The sequence below is a fragment of the Antennarius striatus genome, chromosome 18 (genome assembly GCF_040054535.1).
Source record: "Antennarius striatus isolate MH-2024 chromosome 18, ASM4005453v1, whole genome shotgun sequence".
NCBI lineage: Eukaryota > Metazoa > Chordata > Actinopteri > Lophiiformes > Antennariidae > Antennarius > Antennarius striatus.
In genome coordinates this window covers 10953292-10975000 of record NC_090793.1, presented here as the reverse complement: position 1 = coordinate 10975000, position 21709 = coordinate 10953292, and the positions used below count along the sequence as shown (strand labels likewise).

The following is a 21709-nucleotide window of genomic DNA, read 5'->3' as shown; positions in this document are numbered from 1 at the left end:
CTCAGCACAATCTCTGAGGGGTTAACAAAGCTTCACTTATCTTTTAAAATAATTTTCTGCTTGAGAACATCCTTAGCCTTCAACAACCATCATCCCCTCTGTTCCCTGATGTGAAATTATGATACATCTGTCAATACTTGTGTAAAGCATCTTAACGTCACCTGCCTAATCCTTTTATCTTGAATCCGTACCGATTCAGGGCAGAAGCTACAACAAACAAAACAGTTTGTTAGGAAGATGAACACGCTTGTGTCCTGCACCGGCTTAAAAGAGAAAGGAGAGCTGTTGCTCAGCGGGGGGACAGCTGATCAGGAGGAAGAACCCCGGGGTGGCGAGGACAATTCTGCATCTGTGAGGCCTGACAGGCTCACGTCCCTTAGTGTCTGGAGGGGCTGAGTAGCTCAGCAGGCCCAGCAGGCTAGAAGGGCAAGGGGATGTCCCCCCAACAGTTTCCAATCTCCCCCTGTCAACCATCATTACGGTTACCCCATGGCCCCAGGACTCACATTTGCAGAAGATAAATGGCTGTAGAAGAGGTCACGTGTGTCTCTGGAGATCTGGTGTTCTTCCCAATATTGAACTGGTGGCAGTCTTGTTAGAAGACCTGAGAATATGAGCAGCTTCGCTACACTGGTGGTGAGAGTCTTGCTGAGTGGGAGAGCTTTTACCTTCCATTTCATTCTTATCTGATCTGGTGGGGCACCACTGGAGGATAAACAACTGGAAGATAAATAAAACCACAATTCCTGTAAAAACCACCCACGTTTAACTAATAAATTGTAAGTTGGCTTTATGTGTCTTTCTTCGTCCTGGACTATGCTGCACAACTGCTCAGCCAGGGCGACCTCATATGCAAATAAACCTTTAGGCTGAATTGGAGTAGTTGTAAATCCGGTCAGGTTTTCATCTATTATCCCCCCCGACAAGCCAATGAGCATTTAAATCCAATGTAGAATTAAATTATTATTGAGTTTGCTAACGTAGACACTTCCCATGTTTCATTGTGTTTCTTGTTACCAAACATATCCCAACACCTTAAGAGTGGTTGGAAATCATTTCTCTGTTGCCTAAATTTACATAATTAGAAAATACAAGGGTGGCTGACGGGAAGCTTTGTAGGAGCGTCATTCAAAAACAGGAAACATTCTCTCTCTTTTGCATGGCGACGGCCACCGAGTGACCGATCCTGTTTGTGGTATTGATTTGTGTGCACATTGAGATGCTGGATGACAACCACAAGGGAATAAATGTGCACTCATATGGATTGCATCTCTGCATGTGTGCCCGCATCAGCATCAGTGTGCATTCTCGGTTTCATGTTTGTGCTTGCATGTGTGGTACATATGAGCATGCGTGTTTGCGCGTGTCATTTCACGTATGACACAACACACTTCTTCTCGACGTTGGTAAGCATCTTATGTGTCTAACCTTTTTGTTGCTTTTATAGACAATAGCTTGTATTTGCCATCCTTCCATTATGAAGGAGGAAAAGGTAACTCACAAAGCAGCTGTGTCTCTAATGGCGTCCTGTTGCCGGAGTGACAAGCTCCCTCCCGTGGGGATCTGGGAGTAAATGGGAAAGGTGGAATATGGAAGAGAGGGAAAATAAGGCTGTGTAAACATTCAGTCCTAACGCGCCGCTGCATGCCGAGTAGTGCAAAGCACCAGGGACTTCATCTGCTATGTCTTATTGTTGGTACCGTTTAGTATTTCTGCGGAACATTTGAGAAATACATTTGCTTATTGAATATAATAACAGTGGAGAGTTTTGCTTTAATGGTGTTGAACTGACTTTTACGCAAACTAATGCATTATGACTCTTATTGTGAAGCACATGTATAAAAGAAAAAACAAGAATTAGTCCTGAAGCTGTGATAATGCCAATGGTGACCTTCCATCTTCCATCATCTTTGTGTTTTCCTCTCTTTTTTTCCAGATGACAATATGACTGCTGATGATTCTCCAAGAGCTCCTGATCGTTGACATCCCCCCGGTATTACGCTATCCCACAGCAAACTGCAACTGAACCACTATCATTAGCCACCACCCTACTGGATTGTTGGCATACGGAACACAATGGCCTCTGCACTGTGGAAGTTTCCAGTGTTGCTCCTTGTCTTTTGCTTCCCCTCATCAGAAGGTGAGTTTCCATGGTGTCACGTGGCAGAGGATAATTTCTCATTATTAAACGGATTGTAATGAGTTAATTTTCGCTCTTTTCCCTCCCTGTGTGTAATACAGTGCGCCCTTGTTCTTTGCAGTTAATGCATTCCGGGATCAACACGCGATCCATGAATTCCCCGATAGAGCGATGAACTATTTCTTATTATTTACGGTAATTTAAATGTATATGAACCTCCCCATACTGATATTAAACCACCTTCTATCTGTATTACCTTTTCCCATAAAGCATTTTTGTGTTTCACGTAAGTCCGAGACTCACGGAACCGAGCGCACTTCCGGATGCCGTCAGCCAATAGAATGCGTGTACAGTATCATGTGACTGCCTACCAAAAATCCGTGATCCGAGCTTTGATGCGCGAATGTGCGAGGGCACACTGTAGTTCTTTTGTTCAGTGGTTTCATGAGAGTTGGACTGAAGTCATTAACCCGGGGACACCTTCATCAAAACATTTTGTCAGGTCCCGAACAGCACTCTACTGACATGTCTTGTGTTTGCACCTCCCACAGAAATATACGCAAAAATAGATTCAATTTAAAATTCTCGCCTGCGTAAGATTGCTCTATGCAGCCATAACATCTGCAGGAAATTTGATTCAGTGCCAGAAGTCATGAACTGGGAAAGATTGTGTCAATGTTTGAATGTCTACCATGACATCCTAAGGCTCGTTTTTTGGTTCACCCACTCAGTTTTGATTAGTACATTTGACTGTAATTACTAAGCATTGTCACAAAACACACCCGTCTGTTACAATCCCATCAAAACCACTGATGTTGGGATGTCTGCTTAATGATCATCATCACATTTTCCCTTTTTTTGCTCCCATTGTAACAGGAAATAAAGTAACCCAAAATTACATGTTACTATGCCAAGCATTGATTAAAGATAGCTGCTGAAGCGCATTATTTTAGTGGCTTTCTTTTCAGTTTGGAATTGTGTTTTTGTTCTGTTAAAGATCTCTCCTTCAGTCATATTTTAGGTCTGGCTGTGATGGACAATTTGTTAACAATGAGAGATTGCTATGGAGAAAATTATCCCAACAGTCCTTCAAGTATGAATGGATTTCTTAGTGGTAATTTAGTAATTTTAGGAAATATCGAAGCGTCTTCCTTAGGCATTTGGAGAATTACCCTTTGATTTGGTCTGGCTTTCAAACTGAGTTGAATGGTCTTGTTGAATTTCTTTAAGAGGAATACTGCTTTGGTATGCAGAAAGCCCAGGTTTTGGGTTTCAGTTGATGTGAAGGCTCTCAAGCCAAGGAGTGCATATTTGCCCATCTATCAATACACGTGTGTGTGTGTGTGTGTGTGTGTGTGTGTGTGTGTGTGTGTGTGTGTGTGTGTGTGTGTGTGTGTGTGTGTGTGTGTGTGTGTGTGTGTGTGCGTGCGTGCGTGCGTGCGTGTGTGTGTCCCTCTGAAAACAATATCTGATTCTATCCACATGCAGCTCACCTTCAGCCTGTCCAGCCTTGAGGCCTGGCGTCCTGCCTTTTATGATCTACGTTTCCATCAGAAACCCTGCAACAAAAACTCTGCTTGATAATTACCTCCTGTCCCTCAGTAGGAGAGAGTATAATCAGGTTATCTTTTTCACCCAAAACATTCTTCACATTTTAAATGCTTGAAGAAAGTCCATTTTTTCTCTCTCTCCATACTGGATTTTACTTTCCTGCAGCACGCACATTGTAAAGAATATATACTATTTTCTTATAAGCTAATATTCAATATTTTTACATTGTATATCTTTTATTTCTGTTTTAACAATGAAAAAACTAAATTAATTATCACCAAAGTCTGTATTTCCCCTTGGCTGGAGAGAAGATTTTAGAGCAATTCAGCGCAGTATGTTGCCGTCTGCCTACAACTTTACTTGACTATACTGCGAGGGCTCACTCTCACAGCTCTGATGGCATTGTTTCAGGCTACAGCACTTGTCAGTAAATAGCTCTAAAGTCAGCTGTACACTACCTGTTCAGTGCAAGCATTAAACTGCAATCGAGGACCAGGCCGTGAATTTGATTGCATTTAGTTGCAGCATATTTCTCTCATCAGCTTGTAGAGACCAAAATCACAACACTAAGAGAGTTTAAATTGGACTTTTATTCATCAAGTAGCCATAAACACGACTGTTAATGAAGCTTGTGAATTATTCCATACCTGTTTGTGGCTAAAGTTGTCATATCAAGATGAAACATGATGTCAGTGGGTCAAAATAGTCAGCTATTACTGTATACATTTCAGACTTCTTAATGATTTGGTGACAGCAGTCCGCTTTTCAGGCTGCCATTTTGTTACAACTGTGGTTCAGTAAAATGAATGAGTAGGTTCTTTTCACGATGCCATCAGAAACAGTCTAATTTTGTGGGCAACATGACGTGTGTTGTTTTTAGTTGGCGAGATAGGACTTTCACTGGTGCTCCGTGTGGCTGCTCTTTTTTTCCCATCCAAATACTCTTGCTGACAAAAGATCATACATAAAATGTATTTTTTTCCTGGTTTGCTTTGGTGCATATTTTATGACAACCATCAACCTTAGGGTCAAATCCAATCTTTAACCCGTTCGCTGCTTTTAATGCAAAGGTCCTGCACATTTGAATCCAGTGCAGGAATGGTAGTTCTCACCATTCACAATTACAATTAATTTGTAGAACGATAATGTAAGAGTGCAAATGATGAATGTACATCAATAGGATTACCATTTACTATGGTTTTTTAGACCTGTAAATTAATTAATCCATAAATCCCAAGGATTATAATTTACAATAAAATATATTTTTAAAACTCCTTAGTTGTTTTAGTTTTTATTTGTGCTAAGATTTGTACTCATTTTGTTTTCCGTTCTTTCTTTATACTTGTACCATTATATAACCAGAGGAAATTAGGTCACAAAGGTATGAGTTGTATTAGCTGTTTCAGACCGCCCAGTCTACGAAAATAAAAGAACACAACATTCAAATGGAGAAGCTGGGATATTGTGGCATGTGCACAGACAGATACCTACTGCTGTGAGTGAGAGCTATTATCTGAGTCTTTAAAGTGAAGAAAGATTTAGGAAGGATTATGTTGTCCAGCCTGTGTCAACACTTTTAGTTGTGTTTGAATGCCGACAGGGGGGGTAAGCACCTCTGCCTTCATATCTGAATATTGCACAAAAGGGAAATATAAAAGATTAAGTGGTTCGTGTTTGATAGCTGTATCATATCTGCAGAGACAGGGCAGGAATCAGGCTGTAGAGGCCATGTTTATCCAGGTCCTGTTGCAGAATAGGCAGAGGGAGAAATGAAGGGCATTAAATCACTTTCTTTCAACAAAAGTGACTCTTTTTTTTTGATTGTGAAATATTCCTTGGTTTAACATACCAGCATGCTTGTGTTTCTCCATAAAAGGTTGTTAAGGTAAACAGTATGTCTCAGCTCAACATTTATCTCATGCAGTGCCATAAGTTGTGCTGATGGAAGACCCTCCCTTGAGCCTTACTGGTATTTCCAGTCCTGCAGTGGCTGGGGAAGCCATTGTGCTTTAAGTCCTCTCTGGCCTTGGGCCACACACATCCAGTCTGTCATCCATTGATATACTTGGCTGGGCATTTTGCAATTCATACTGAATGCTGAAGGCCCACACCAGGACAATCATGAATTATCAGCTAACCAAGGATTTCAACTAAAGGCCAGGGAGTTCAGTTTGAGTCTGAGACCCTTAATCTTTAACCCTTTTCCATAATAATATAATGAAATAATAGAAGATTATAATAATATAAAAAACCAGTGATGTGCGGTCCGGAGAGGCAGGCGAGGCACGGCCTCATCTGCCATCAAAAAAAAAGAAAAAAAAAAGGAAAATGATAAAAATAATTTAAATGGATATATTTATCCAGTGATGTGTATTACATAGTTATTTTCCGTTTAACGTCACCACTTTTACATTATTTTTACTCAAAATCGCTGAATTTTCACTTTTGCTGCTGAAATACTGAGAAGAGACCTGCGGTGAGGCGCCAGCCAGTCGTGCCTCACCATGGAATGCGCAATTGCTCGACTAGCTGTGCTGGCATGCTATATAGTGAGACCGTAATGCTATCTTTCTATATGTCGCTATTAAAAGAAGAAGAAGAAGTATAATTTATTTATCCCTGCAGGGAAATTACACAGTCACTCAATACATGCTGTTGTGTTAGTTCTTTTTAACAATCAATGTATACACAGGCCCCCTGAACACAGCACACAAAGGGGCCTGGAAGCATGCAGTTAGTACACATCAAACAACACACATCAGGGAGGCAGAGTGACGGGCAGCGGCTTCTGGAACGCGCCCCAATTGAGCAGCTTGTAGGGGGAACGGTGCCTTGCTCAAGGGCACCTCGGCAGTGGCTGGGAGGTGAGCTGACACCTCCCACCGTCAGCTCACACTCCTGGTGGCATCCTGGCAGGAGCGGGATTCGATCCACCGATGGTTGGGGCGATCTGTCTGCAAGACATCTGCTCTACCGCTGAGCCACTGCCGCCCATGTTCAAACACATTTGCTCTATGAACTAAATTTCCATAATTTAGAAAATCTATTTAATGTACAATTTTTTTTTAATCAACAACTGCTTGTGCGTAACATCTTTCTTGAGTTGAGTGGTCCTGAAACCGCTGAGGAAAAGCACAAAGTGAGACGTGCAGTTCTCGTGCCTCAGGGTAGGGGGTGCTGGTGATCCCAGGAATCAGCTGAAGATTCTTCTTCCTACTGTCAGCGAGTCATATGCAGCCATTCATTTGCTTTCCGTTCGCCTTGCCTTACTATAAAAATGGAGGATTACACATCTCAACTCAAAATTTCTTTGAGGCTTTTGTTCAGAAGGAACTGTGCATGGACTTCATTTATAAGTAAACATAACTTATAAAAAACGTGTAGGTAACAACATAAGTTTTTTAATCAAATGTGCTTATTTGTGTGTTACAGTTTGTTTGTGTAAGTAATTCTGCTGAGACTTTAAAAATAACTCACTCAGTGTTGCTTAATGAATGTTGAATAAGCTACACTGTAGGTTAGTATGTTTGTAAATATCTTCATCTGATTATGATGAAGTCAGTGCCTCACCAGCCATGAACCTCACCGCACGTCACTGATAAAAACCAATTCACTTTCCATTTTCTGCTATGTGAATACTTGGGGTAGTGGCCCCCTACCTTAAATTAATTTGATAAATTTAATTTTATATACTAATTTGATCCCCAAAGGGAAATTAAGAAAGCACACTCCAGTTAGTGGTTCAAATGCATGCGTACCTATATATTAGTGAGTACAGGCCCCTGAAGCACACACACACAAGTGGGGCTGTAGGCATGCAAGGGGAGGTAGAGTGGCAGACAGCTCTTTCGTGGTGCAGCCCAAATGAGCAATTTGTAAAGGGGGGAACGCCTTGCTCAAGGGCACCTCAGCAGTGCTCTGGAGGTGAGCTGACACCTCCCACTGTCAGCTCACACTCAGGGTGTTTTTGGCGGGAGCGGGAATTGAACCGCAAGTCTTGAATCATAGGATGACCCACTCTACCGCGTGCTCTACCACTGAGCCACTGCCTCCACAGACATAGGATATTCATAGATAACTGGTTCAACTGAGTGATGACAACAAACAAACACAAAGACATTACAAGTTTCATCATCTGGTTTGCATAGTTTTTGTAAAACAGTACATTATTATACACCTCTTCAGTTTCTGCATAGAACAACATATATTATTTTGAGTAGCACTGCATAAAAATATGCTGCTTTAATAATAACTGGGGACCTGGAAAGTTTTGAATTGTAATAGAACTTGAAATGGAAATGAACCGGAGTCACATCTCCCTGGGATCAGTATTTCACTCAGAGGAAATGAAATACAATATCACCCTTGATAGGGTCATTCTAGATTTATTGCAAAAGTGAATTCCTGAGTGTGATTTTGGTAAACCAAAAGCTGCACTAAATGTCTCTAGCTAATATGCGAGTGTGAGAGTGATTTTTTTTTGTGCCGTTAGGAGAGGAGCTGGTGCTTTATTGTGTGTTTAGATTCGATTGTAAAACTCGCTGTTATATGGCCAGCTGAGGAGCAAACACTTTATTACACAAACAATTTATTGGCCTAGGAGCTACAGTGGTCTGACAGTTTGATTTCATTTGTTAAGCATGCTTTAAATCTCACTTGCTCGCAGTATCTTGGAGCAGTTCAATTCACACCCCTTATGGTAACAAGTTGTGTAAACATTGGACCAGATGCCCACCTCACTCTTTCCTTTCTTAAATGCTGTTCGCACTTGTTTTTTTTTTTCTCCAGGCAGCGTAATTCAAATAATGGATGAGTCCGGCTTACAACCGCAAAGTAGTTTGCCTCAGAATCTAAACTTTTGGATTCGCTCAGTGGAAGTCGCTGCATCACAGGAGGGTTCAGCTGTCATAACAAAGCAATCCATTTAATGTTGAGAGAAAGCAGCAGGTTTCATATAAAACGTAGTCCATGCTATAGAGAGCCGGCATACTTTTTCTTCCTTTTAATGTGTAGGGAGGGGTTTTTCCAAGGTTTAGAAAAAAAAATCTGTATTTATGGAGACAACAAGAACCTGTTGGATTTCACCATCGTTCAGTGGTCACCCATTATCTCGAAATAACTTGAAGGCATGTCAGAACTAATTTTGTTTGAAACACAAGGACTAAACAAACTTGTAAAAACAAAGGTGAGCATGTAACATTTCACACCAAGGGACACTGTGCTAAGGCAATCAAAGCAGATTGCTACTCTGACTAAATACCTGCGGCAGTTCATTTTCCTTTTTAGCTCAGCCACTGCAGCTGTTTGTAGTCACATACATTTGAGGCATCAGTTTTTTTTAAAGTGAGCTTCATTTGGAGACACATCACAAGAACACAACATTCACTTGAAACAGAGAACAAAGCAATCGCTGCATTTACTGTGTGAATATCAGTCCCTACCAGTCTACTTCAATCCAGATCAGGTATGTAAGTATGGAACAGTTCACATTTTTTGTTACTGCTGCTAATTATTTGCATACATTCTAAATCTGTGAATGCACTTTTGTTTGCTTGCTGTCACTCATGTTACTCATGTTCTAAAGACAATAATGGAGGCCCATGACTTTCAGAGTGAGTGAATGCAGTGAGTGTAATTTCCAGCATTGGATCTCTCTCCCTGTGTGAGTGGCTACCTCCCACTATAGGCGATGAATGCACTCTGTTGAATTCACTGTATTAGTAATCTCCTCAGGCTGAGAGGCTGCACCGCAGTGCATGACCACACATTTTTTTGTCCAGGAATTAAATGTCACCTCAGGGTGGGTCACCAGCAAACAAAAGGCCACCAGCCGATTTGCAGGTATAAACATTCTAAGATAAGGAAACCGTCTCCTGCCGTGCAGGAAATTGAATAAGTACGCTGCAAGAAAAAGTCAAAGAAACAGTGGCGCACAGAGGACGTTTTTGTTTGCCTTACGTTATCTGTATTGACCCCCTTTTGTTGCAAGCATTCCCGTTGAGTGTGCGGGTTACAATGGCCTCATCAAAGATGAGGGGCAGGAAACCGTATGTCAAGATCTTCCCATCTGTGCATCTCTTATCAGTTTGTTTTCGGCTTGCAATGACCAGAATGCAAGTAGAAAGGAATGGGGCAAGGTCATCACAGTGAAGCCAATCAAAGTGGTCAGTGTTCCAGACAAAGTTGATAGTTATTTCCATTTGATGTTTCTGGATGTCTTATTTTCCTGTGGTGTCCTGGTAAATCTCTGAGATCTGTATGTCTTACAATTCTAAATCATAACTCGGGATCTTTTCAGAATAAATATCTTTCATTTTTACAATGCTTTTATGACTGATTCTCACCCAACAAAACATTCCCACCATTTGCATTTTGGTATTGCCAATTAGTCAGAAAACCAAAGCATCAGCCCCACAGTGAATATAGATAGATAGATAAATAGATAGATAGATGTGGTCAATTATCTGACATTGCAACAGCTTGCACAACCATCAGCAGGCAGTAAATATACCAGCAGTGCATCTTTGTGGTGGTGATGCCAGTGTAGCTTGTGAGCCTTGAGTCTGTGAGACTCTACCATTGCATATATTGAATGCAGTAACCTGGAAACAGATGCATACACAAATATTGTAGTACAGTGAAAGCACAAGCAATAAAACCTGGTGAAACACTTTATTTGTTTATTGGTTAAATTGCATTGGATAGATGGTGCCTGAATTTCATTAAAATAATAGTTTAATATCATTCATTCTTTCTTTAATCTTTCATAGTTAAAGTTAAAAGCATATATGAATGCCTCAGAATTTTTTTGCACTGGAATGAAATTCAGGAACATTGCTTCATGACAAAACAAATACAAAAATTGTACTACACAATCTCGACTACATGAGCACCACATCAGTCATACAACTGCATCAACTCAAGCTAGAACAAAACTGCACAGATTTGGTAGACACAAAGCCGTATTCTCTACTTCTTCTCCACATACCCATTTTTGAGAGAGGCACCTGACTTATGCTTAGGGGGATTTTCCCCTCGAGAGGATGTCTAAGTTCAGGTTCAGCGCTACAGTGGACTTTGAGAGGACTTAACATCATTCAAAGCAGATCCTTTAACTGCTCTTTCTGCATGTTTCATCAAGTCTACTCAAAAGCAAGCAATAATATTTTATATAATGAACTAGCAATGAACTAATTCTGTCAAAATGGTTCTCTCCTGGGAGCATATAGGTCTTTCATCTTCCAAGTTGAACATTTTTTCTTTAAAATATTTAGCCTCTGTGACAGTTATTTGTATCTTTATGAAAGAGTTGTTTTCTTAATAGACAATACAAGGTGTCAAATTATACTTTTCTTTAATCAGATAGACGTGTTTGACAAAAGAAGACACTGCATCTGGTAACATGTCTTCAACAGAATTGCTTGTTACTGTGACTTATTTTAAGCACTGACCCTCTTTGCATCAGTGGATATTTCACTTTTTTCTTACTGGTTTACTATCATGTGTTCTGACAAGGTCAGAGGTCCCGCAAACAATCAATGGAGAAAGAAACCTAGATTTTGTGGCCACATTGAGATAGTCATTAGACCTTACATGTTCTTTTTTCCACCTCTCAGTCCCTCAGCTGCAGTCTTCAGCAACTGAGCTGGCTGTTCTGCTCAGCCAAAATAATTAACTTTCTCCACATGCTGTGTAACTGCACTCTGTGGTTTCTGCAATATCAAAACTGGATGTTTATGCCAGATATTTTGAGAAAATTGGTGGGGGGGGGAGTGTCAAAAAATTTTTTAAAAGAAAGACTAATCTTGTCAGCTTTTTAAAAATTTGTTTAAAATGTAATGTAATTTTACATTAATATTATTACAAGTTTGCCTCTCAGTTTTGTTCAAGAACCCGCAGCAGAGCTGTATCTCAATGCAGAGGTCACATCCTATGGTGGCTGCTTTGAAAGGCTGAATGTGTCATGGTGGTTTGACAAGGCCAGTTCATTTCAAAGATAGCATTCTTTCAAAGGTTGCAGTACCTGAACAGAGAACAAAGGTAGTAGCAACAGGAATTAGTTATTTACAGTGAACCCCCGTTACTCACAGTTGATACGTTCCAGGAACCACCCGTAAAAACGAAATTCCGCGATAGAGCGACGAACTATTTATTTTATTATTCACAGTAATTTAAACGTTTATGAACCATCCCTATACTGATATTAAACCACCTTATATCTGTATTACCTTTTCCCACACTCTAAACTTCTTCTCCTTTCGGCTTTTCCCTTCAGGGGTCGCCACAGCGAATCAATTGCCTCCATCTAACCCCGCCCTCTGCTTCCTCTTCTCTCACATCCTCTTCTCTCATGTTGATGCGCGAATGTGTGAGGGATTACTGTAATTAGTAATTATCCACCTAGTCAAACAAGCTAACTCTTTGGTTAGGCAAATTACCAGCTGGTTTAATTTTTATATGTATAAAATTTAACCACTTGGTTAAATCTCTACAATTACAACTAGAACACCCCTGAATTCAAAATTTTACCCTTACGTAGGTCAAAGATCAAAGCTAGTGCTCTGACCTAGTGTCACTGATCAAAGCACTAGCTTTGATCTATGGTCTTACACTGGCCTTCTCCCTCGTCTTTTCTATCTTATCCTGTTTGTGAGTGTACAAAAGTTGAAATTTGCAGCATCTCATTTTCATCCCCTTTGCGGCCCAAGTAATGTGTTTTTTGTTTTATCTTTCTATCAGCAGTGGTTGCGAAGATATTTGGTGGACATAGTAACGGACGAAAGAACGAATGAACAAACACATAAACACTGACAATTACAATACATCACCGCTTTGTAGTGGGATGTAATACATTACTATTAATTTTATCATTATTATTTTAGACATTTAATAATTTTTATTAGCCTGCGGTTCTACTTGATCTGTATTGATAAGAATGTGATTGACTATTGATCTGGCTAATTATTACTGTGTGTAGTTTTTTGAGTTGATCATGTTAATCAAAGGTTGGAAATAGCTCTTCAGGACTTTTGGATCTTACTGTTCTTTTGAACGCACCTAAGGAGTTTAGTGTCAGCAGCACCGTTTATCATTTTTAACCTGACAAAAATGAAAGCATGAGAAATTCTCTCCTATTAATCCCTTCAAGGACACTAGTGTTAACATGTCACAAATGTTTCTTTCCTCTCGCAAATGCATCGTTTAGTGAAGAAAATATGCCAAACCTGGGCTTCAATATAAATGGTGTCTTAGAGTTTGAGGTGACAACACTGAATTCATGACCATCACCAGAAAGAGAAAAGAGATATGACTCAGAGCGCTTCATCTAACCACAAATGGACTCAGTCCCATATTGCCAGTTTCTATTTTAGAATACTTATATCGGAATCAAGAGTGTCTGATAGCAGTTGTCTGGGAAAGGCGGGCATAGCCCCAGGGTTTGTGGTCTTGTCTGACACTGTCTTTAGAAACAATTCCCAGCAAGGTGGATGAGAGCAAGGACTAAAGTGTCATGGGAAATGGTGCCATATGTCCAACTAGATTTTCAATGTTTTACTGCGTTTCAACTATTGTAATGAAATGTGAGCTGTTGTGTCATAGTGAGTTCTCAGGATGTTGTCTGTATTTGAAAAGGAGGTGTTATTTTGCAAATCTCAAAATCCCAAATCTCCTTTCTCATCTCCCACCTCACCCCTGTGTGTCTCTCACTTCTTATGGGCGGTCATGTACTGCATTTGGGAACTTGTCACACTTTTTAGGTTGCAACGCCAGATGTATCACAAAGAAATTACACATTGAAATGGAAATTTTTGAGTGCGGTCCTTTAACTGCTGGATTCATCTTAGTATTAAACTTTTTTAGGTATATGAATAGTTTTTTTTATTTTCTTTAATACATAAAAGGTTTGCCGCAGTGGTCTCATGAATATATATATTTTTAAGATATTTTTGTTCCTTGGCCATTACTCAAAATATTCCACTGAACAGATTAAAAATATTGCAGTACAGAACAAAGAACCAGGACAAAAGAGCCCAAACACTGCCACTGTCTTGAAAATCTTTACTTCACCAGAGAAAAACATACTGTAGGACCACAATGCCACTTCGGATGTTGGATTATGGAGGCATCTCCTGCTGTTGGAGAAAAAGCTTGACTCTAAGATCTGCTCTTTCTTCGAAAAATGTTGGCTACCAGTAGTATCAAGAATAAAACAACCTTTAAATACAAACAGTCTTGAAGTGCTCCTGCTGTGACCGTAGTAGGGACACTTTTATTTGACTAAAGGCTACAGCCTCCTTTATGCTGCAAAGAAAGCATCCCTGTCAAGCCCAAACTCAGAACAATGGGGGCCAGCCTTGGGGAAACAGGGCTATTTGCATGCAGCTGTTTGCCGTATCCAGGACCACAAAGGCCAATCAAAGGAACCTTAATGGAGGATGACAAGCGTCAACTAATGCCTTTGCTCTCTGTCTGTGCCAGCCTTTACCACTCTGTCTGCCCTCCAAAAATGGCCCAGTTTTTTTTTCTTTTTTCCTTTATTATTCAAACATTCCTCCAGTTCCAACTCCAACTGTCTGATGTCGTATCACTGAACAGTTTAGAAGGATTGAAGATTTTTAACTACTGCACAACTTCAACCTGTATGTGGTGTTCTGGCACTTGCAATTGTCAAATGGCAATATCATGGCAGTAAAACCTCCTTTATCTTTTCATTTAATCTCCAGGGTTCAAAAAGCCACAGTGTGTAATTCTGTGTATGGTTTCAGATGCACCCATCTGTGCCACAGTGACACTTCCAGATTCAGGGGTGTTGCTAGAAAACAACATATGCATTATGAGATGCAGGTTGTTGCCAGGGAATTATGGGCTGTCTACTAGAGAAGTAGAAGACTTCAGGATGATACATATGGAGAAAAGGACCTGGCTACTGCTTTGCTCTTTTGAGCTCAATAGAAGGCTTATAAGGCAGGATATGGGAGAGGAATCTGAAAAGCCAGTTACCTCACAGTTACTCACTGACCAAAATGCAAGATACAGTCTCTTGTCATGGAATTGGGAATACAGTCAAAGTGGTTATCTTTGCAATTTTGGCTAAATCTTTAGTAAATAACATGCTTCCTTACTGGTTGTTTAATTTGACATTGGGAACAAAGCACAGCTCTGTTTTTTCTCTTTCCCTTAGACACATATGAACAGGAATTGTGTTATGGATTCTTCCTGTAGTTTTCTTGAGTTTGCTTTCCCTGCAGCTGGTGGCCGTCTGTCGCAGTCTTCATCTTCTACAAATTTGAGCAGTCAAACAAAGAACAGAACTTGAGATGAAAAGCTTTCCAAAGCCCCCCAAGACACAGGCATTTGTGCACACTGCTATAACCCTGCAGATGTCTGGGGATAAGGGAAGTATCATACAGACAGGGCGGTCAGGCAAGCTTTGCCATTTAGTCCAGAGTACAGACCATAAAGACGGTTACTCACAGGTTGTCAGCCAAGTAGTTAAATGCCAAAACAACGTAGAGAAAATATGAGGTGTCACACAGCTGGAATGGGCTACAAGTAGCTCATTGATAAAAAAACAAAAACAGAAACATACTTCACTTCACCCAAGAGTTTGAAACAGTTTAAAGAAATTAAATGAAAGATAGGTCCCAGGTTTTACTACACCGTAGAGAAAAAAGGAACATTATAAGGGTTGTAAAAGACAAAAAATTACTAAAAATTCAAAACAACAAAAAACTGACTTTATTTTTCACTTAAGCAGTCCTTCAACTCTAGATCATATGCAACGGTCAGTTAAGTCCCCCAAAAATATACCTTCTCTAGTACACATCACTTTATCTTTCCACAAATGACAATAATACTACATACACATTTGAACTTTTAGACAGCATTTTCATTACTTGGCCTATTACAATGTGACAAGAGAACAGTAATGAGGTTGCGGCTATCCTTTCTTTGGAGGAGAAGCAATTTGTTCTTTAGCCTGCCGTCCAGCCTTGATACTCCCCCTAATTGATGAAGTGTTAGCCTATGACCAGAGAGATCTATACAAGCAAAAAAGAAGGAGGGCAAGACACAAGTCTAATCAATTGCTCAGCCTCTGCTCACAACAGAATGCCATCGTACCATACTGGTTTGATGGATGGGCAGTTGATGGACGGTCAGAGAAAGGAGGTTACTAAGGCAGAGTGCACGTGCCTGTGTGTGTTCATGAAGGTTTTTTAAGTGAAAACTGCCTTTCAAGTCAAGGTTTTAAAACTCTGTTAATTGCATTTTTTGTGTTTTTTTGAGCTGATCTATATAAACCCAATTTCCTTCTCTTCTAGTATTTGCAGAAGCTTGCAAATACTGCAACACCTTTCTCTCTTCTCAACAGTGTTTCTTTTCAAGATGTGTTTTTGGGTTTTTTTTTGTCTGGTGCTGGTGTGACATGAACAGAGTGACATGGAATATCATTAGAACAGAGCCAGGCACAGCAGGATGAAATGAATAGCAGATATGTTGGTCGGGGGTTTCAGTGTGGGAATTTCAGCCTGGAATCGCTTCTACTTTAAGAACTTCAAACAATGCTAATTGTGTCAGGCTCTGACTGTCAAAAAGAGTGAGGATAATTAGAGTGAGGAGCTAAGTGAACCCAGGGTGGTAAGCATTAGTACATGACAATGCTTGGGAGGCAAAGGGAGCATGGAAAAGGTAACAGACAGAAAGGAGGGCTAATTAGCACAGAGAAGTGCAGATAGAAATGGGGGACCTAGGGGACCTGCTATGCCACAAACAATGGAGATTATTGACAGTTAAATGTAACACATTTGCATGTGCCACTTAGATTTTACGTAATTGTTCTCTTAAAAATTTTTTTTTTCTTTGGCCGGCCTTAACTCCAGAAAATAGGTTTCTTTTTCTATCATTCTTTCGTCTGTCATTAAAAATCAAAATATCTGCAGATATGCATTATTTCTGTCAAATGGTTCATTTCCCCCTAAAGTAGGGCTGTCTGGCTGCACTCCTGTCAACTGTGTTCCATGTACAGATTTTTCCTCCTGTGTGGACTCCCAACTCTTTGATTGCAGACACTGTAAAATGGATTATATTAAATCCCATTCTGCCAGGATTGCATATTTCTCTATCTTTCTCTACAGAGCAAGTAAAGTAAAAGAAACAAAGGAGTTTGTCCAGCTATAAAACGAGCTTTTCTCAGTCTAGATATGTTTAGCTCTATGATGGATGTTTTCTCTGTGGAGACCTTACTGATGTCTTTGTAACCTTTCTGTTTGCTCTAGAATTTATGAAGATACCACTGGTCTCCAGTGACTTAAATTCAATGCCTTAGCCTACATCCAAGACCGCAGTGCGATGAATTACTTCGTTTTTCCCCATTCCTGTATTGCATGTAATGGCCCGTCTGTTTAAACTGTGGTAAACATTGGACTGCTGTTGCCTATTTATGTTGTGCCAGTGATTTTTTTACTGCATGATGTGTGGTCTTACTGTATTAAACAAGTCACCACTGTCCACTCATTCATTTTATCATCTGCCTAAAGATTCCACTCTGTCTCCTGTCAGGGTTCAGCCGTGCAGCGTTGCCTTTTGGGCTGGTCAGGAGAGAGCTTTCATGTGAAGGATATGCTATTGATCTCCGCTGCCCAGGGAGTGATGTCATTATGATTGAGACAGCAAACTACGGCCGAACTGACGACAAGATCTGTGACGCTGACCCGTTCCAGATGGAGAACATCAACTGCTATCTCCCTGATGCCTACAAGATTATATCACAAAGGTAAAATTCTGGGGAGAGGAGGTATCAGAGTCCACAAACATAACTAGTAGGTGAGCTGTACTCACAAAGAAATAAAACAGTCATTCAACATCTCAAACTTAAGATGGTACCACATATTATTGACTAAAAGTTATTGGTGGAGAAGTGTACCTCACCTCTCTCCGATAGCTAGCGGGAATAGACTCCAGCAGCACCCATGACACACAAGGTGGCTGAAGAGGCTGAATACAAGAAGATTACAGTCGTCTCATCTTCCAGAAAATTGAAGGATGAATTGATGGAGGTTGATGGATTCTGACATTTGAGGAAATAGGACAGCAGATTATTGTATGACGGTTAAGAATTGACATCCAGCTCTTTTACACCAGCTGTGCTTTATTGTTGCCGTCACATGAACACCCTCTAAATGTACTATCATGAACATTGGCCTTGCTTAGTTTCTATGCATATACACACTGGTTTCTCCTCAGACAGTGAGTTATGCCCATTATCCATTTCACAAGATGCTACTTGTCAAAGATGGCACGGCAGCAATCCGATTTGACTGATATTTAGCCTTAGAGTTTTGGTTTTTTAAATGGTATCGGATATACTGTTCATAAATAGTAATCAGCACAGTTCATCTTCTAACCTGCTTCCCCTTTAAGCTGGCTTCTGAGGATCATCGCCTACCATCATACACCTCTGGGCCTCTCCTCGCTTTATTCACTTCTGTTTTCTTAGTCCCATGAGATGCAGCACAACAGAATAGCTCAGGAATAGATCAAATGTTCTTGTCTTACTCTGACATTCTATATTTACAGCTGAGTCCCAGTACTCTCATATACTAACATGTTGCTGACAGTGTCCATGCTCCATTTTGACTACAACCTTCTGCATTGTGTGCGAAAAATCTGCCTCTCGGTTGCAGAATCTGTGCTTCAAAATCATCTCCATTGAAGAGTCCCTGGAGATGGTGTGCAAAGGAAAGCTTTGGGAAGCCCTTAACCAGAATTATTCTCATGATTCAGATTAGACAAAATGGGCTCCTGACCATAATTAATGTTGATGTGATAACCAGGGATGTTAGAGCTAAACTTCAGGAGACTTGAAGTAGTCCTTCGACCTGCAGCAAAGTAAAATGAGGTGAATGTTTAAACAACGACACATTAAGTAAATACGTACTGCAAATGTAAAGGAAGATTAGAAAGGATAATAGAACCACAGATGGATAAACAAACAAATTAAAAAGACCAGGGAGAAGGAAGTACACCAGAGTGCTGGTGTTGTTGCTGAGGTATTTGTGACAAAAAAAGTGTTCATCCGCAGCCCCTGTCTCACAACAAAAACAACCAGACCGGAACTAAATGGCTTGATTTTCAACAAGCTTTGCGTCATCTGTCAAGTACAATTCCTATTTTCTGACAAAAAAAAGCGACTGGATGAAAAGTGTTTGGAGGATAGAGGCTCTTTAATATTCAGGTGATTGTTCCCTCAGAGATGTATTGTAAATGGATGTCATGTCTGACCTTGGGCCCTCTTTGGCTCCCTTCGCTGCTGTATTTTACACTTTTGTTGATATAAAAACTCATCAAAGAAGATAATTCAAATAAGACTGTTGCGTTCTTACAGTAAAATAAATGGTCCCTTATTCTCTGACCATGTTACACCAAAATCATACATATTTGTTTTTGTAAATCATCAAAAACATGCCGGGTACTTTTTCATTCTTTACTTCACTGATTTACTCAAACTCTGCACTGAATGAACAATGAGATCTGAGCAGGATTTGCATGCTAATCTATTAATGTTCATGTCCTTGACTCCATGCACTAGCTTGCTGAAATGCTTACTAACATATAATTTCTCAAAAAGTAGAAGCATCTATGAATTATTGAATTATTGTCACTTTGTGGACAAGCTGAACAAAATTAGCAGCAGTGGAAGACATATATTGATCTTTTGATGTTAAAAGAGTACCTTTGAAACTTTTGTGTCTTTCAGCTCGTTGTTCATTACCTTTTTTCCTGCTGTTTTCAGTGACGAGATTTATATGAACTAACTGCACGCTACCTTTTTCAGCATCGGCAACAGCAGAAACAACTAGCAACTGGCCAGAGAGCATTTAGCCACTAACGAGTCATTTATGTTCCTCAGGACATGGAGCTAAAAGAGGATTATTGGACTCCAAGTGAATGCTAATGTTGCTCCACATCTTCTGGATCTTCAAATAAGCGCTGCATTGTCATCTTCAGATGACTCTTCTATAAAAGGAACCAATCAGATCTGCTGATTGTTACCTCTTCTACTATGTCTGTGGCTTGAATGTAGTGGAATGGAAAACAGGATTTTCCTGTTTTATTTATTATTTTATTTCAAAACTATAAATAAATACTTGAGTAAATGTACTTTATACTGTTTGAAACTAGTGTCATTCAAACTCGTGAATTCCGAACAATGAATTAAATAGAATATCTCGGGGTGCATTTGTAGAGCTCTCATCTGCTGTCAGTCACTTTTCAACGCTGTTACTCGTCTCCCTCACTGCAGTGGAGTCATAAAAGACAATCTCTTAAGTGCAGCTGGCACTATATTGTCAATGATGTTTAAGCATCACTGGTGATGCTGATGCTGTTTGTTCACTTCATAATGGACCTTGCACCCTTTCATTAATATATGAGATTTAATAATCTATTAGTTTTAGCAGAAAGATTTTGTTAGAAGAATGTATAGGTGGGTTTCAAGTCAGATTAGTAGTAGACACATATAGATTTTATTCAGTTAAGGTTTTAGTGGCTGTTGTGCAACACAACCCCCTTGTTTTTTTCAACCTGCTTGATTGATCCTGAAATATTTATCTCTGTATTGCAAACTGTCTTATTTTGGTGTCCATTTTTTCTTTGTGTCTCTCTGGCTGCTGACGTGATTCTTAATCCCTTGGCATCAAGTGAGCTTAATTGAAATGGAGTAAATACTGCATAGGGGGAAACTGGCTCCAATACGGTCCTTTGCTGTTTTATTTTTTCACCCTTTCCATCCATACTCTTTTATAGAGGGAGCTTGTCCAGAGGAGCTTCCCTATTCTCCTAGAATAGAGGCTTCCATTCCAATCTAATGCATGGAATTTGTCATATGTGTTTTAATGAATGTTGTCCCTCTCATAGCAGTATGAAGATGCAGTGAAATAAAACACCGTCTCTAATACCCAACATGCCTGTAGCAGCGCTGTCACTGACATATTTGTACTTTTCCTTAATGCTTTTATTCCTCTCTTTTTGTCAAGGTTTAAACTAGAATGCTCAAGTAAGACTCCTGGCTGGAATTTCATCTATTTCTTTGCAGCTGTAGCAATTATCTTCCGCCCTCTGCACTATTAATGTTGTCTTTGCCGAGTACTCTTGCTGTGGGGAGTCATGATGAAATCTCTGGTCAATCTTCTTTTTTTCCTAGGTGCAACAACCGTACGCAGTGTGTGGTTGTCACTGGCTCTGATGTCTTTCCTGATCCATGCCCTGGCACCTACAAGTACTTAGAGGTCCAGTATGAATGTGTTCCCTATAGTAAGTATTGCCATCCAAATCTCACACCGAACTCTTATTGTGTGTTTTCCAGCTGTTTGATGAATAGACAGATGTGTGTTAAAGACTGGAAACTGGACGAATTTGCAAGGCATTAATGGTGATGAATGAAACCATTAGGTTTAAAAGTAATTTAAAGGGTCATTTCACCTAATTACAAAAAAAACCCTATTTAATTATCTCTGATGCAATCCAATCATTCCTTAGGTTTGGCTGTAACTGTCTGTGTGTTTAGATATTCCCTTTTCGGTCAAGTTTTGATAGCTGCTAACAATTTTGGCCAAATATCCAGGTTTGTCAAGTCCAGAGGCTAAAGTGTTTTAAGCAATTTAAATTTTGAGATGGCTTAAAGGAAACATGTGTCAGTTATCTGGGTAACATGCATGCAGGTGTTGTTTTTGTTCAGTAATTTTAATAAATGCCCTATCAATATATAATCAGCTTTACAGTTCTGTGACTGGATCATGTTAAGCAGACATTTTTAACATGACATTTGTTTGCAGGATGAGCATTCATTGACTGCCATTCATAGTGTTTCAGTGGGGTCAATTACTGAAATTTAATCTTTGAGTTTGTTATACGGCATGTAATAGTCACCCACAAAAAGTTGGGAAATGAAGCTAATTACATTTCAAAATGAATTCAGAATATTTAAGATCAGTGGTTTGGTATAATACAAACAAACCC

At 39.9% G+C, this 21709-nt stretch overlaps 1 protein-coding gene across 7 annotated transcripts in view; it reads left to right on the top strand.

Moving 5' to 3' along the window:
* LOC137611940 (adhesion G protein-coupled receptor L2-like) overlaps nucleotides 1-21709 on the top strand; it is a 101837-nt gene that overhangs the window by 19750 nt on the left and 60378 nt on the right. For all 7 annotated transcript variants that reach the window (XM_068340130.1, XM_068340133.1, XM_068340131.1 and 4 more), the window contains exons 2-4: nucleotides 1937-2140; nucleotides 17252-17465; nucleotides 20895-21004. In XM_068340130.1, the coding sequence (XP_068196231.1) occupies nucleotides 2077-2140; nucleotides 17252-17465; nucleotides 20895-21004 (388 nt within the window). In that variant the 5' untranslated portion in view covers nucleotides 1937-2076. The remainder of the gene's footprint in view (nucleotides 1-1936; nucleotides 2141-17251; nucleotides 17466-20894; nucleotides 21005-21709) is intronic.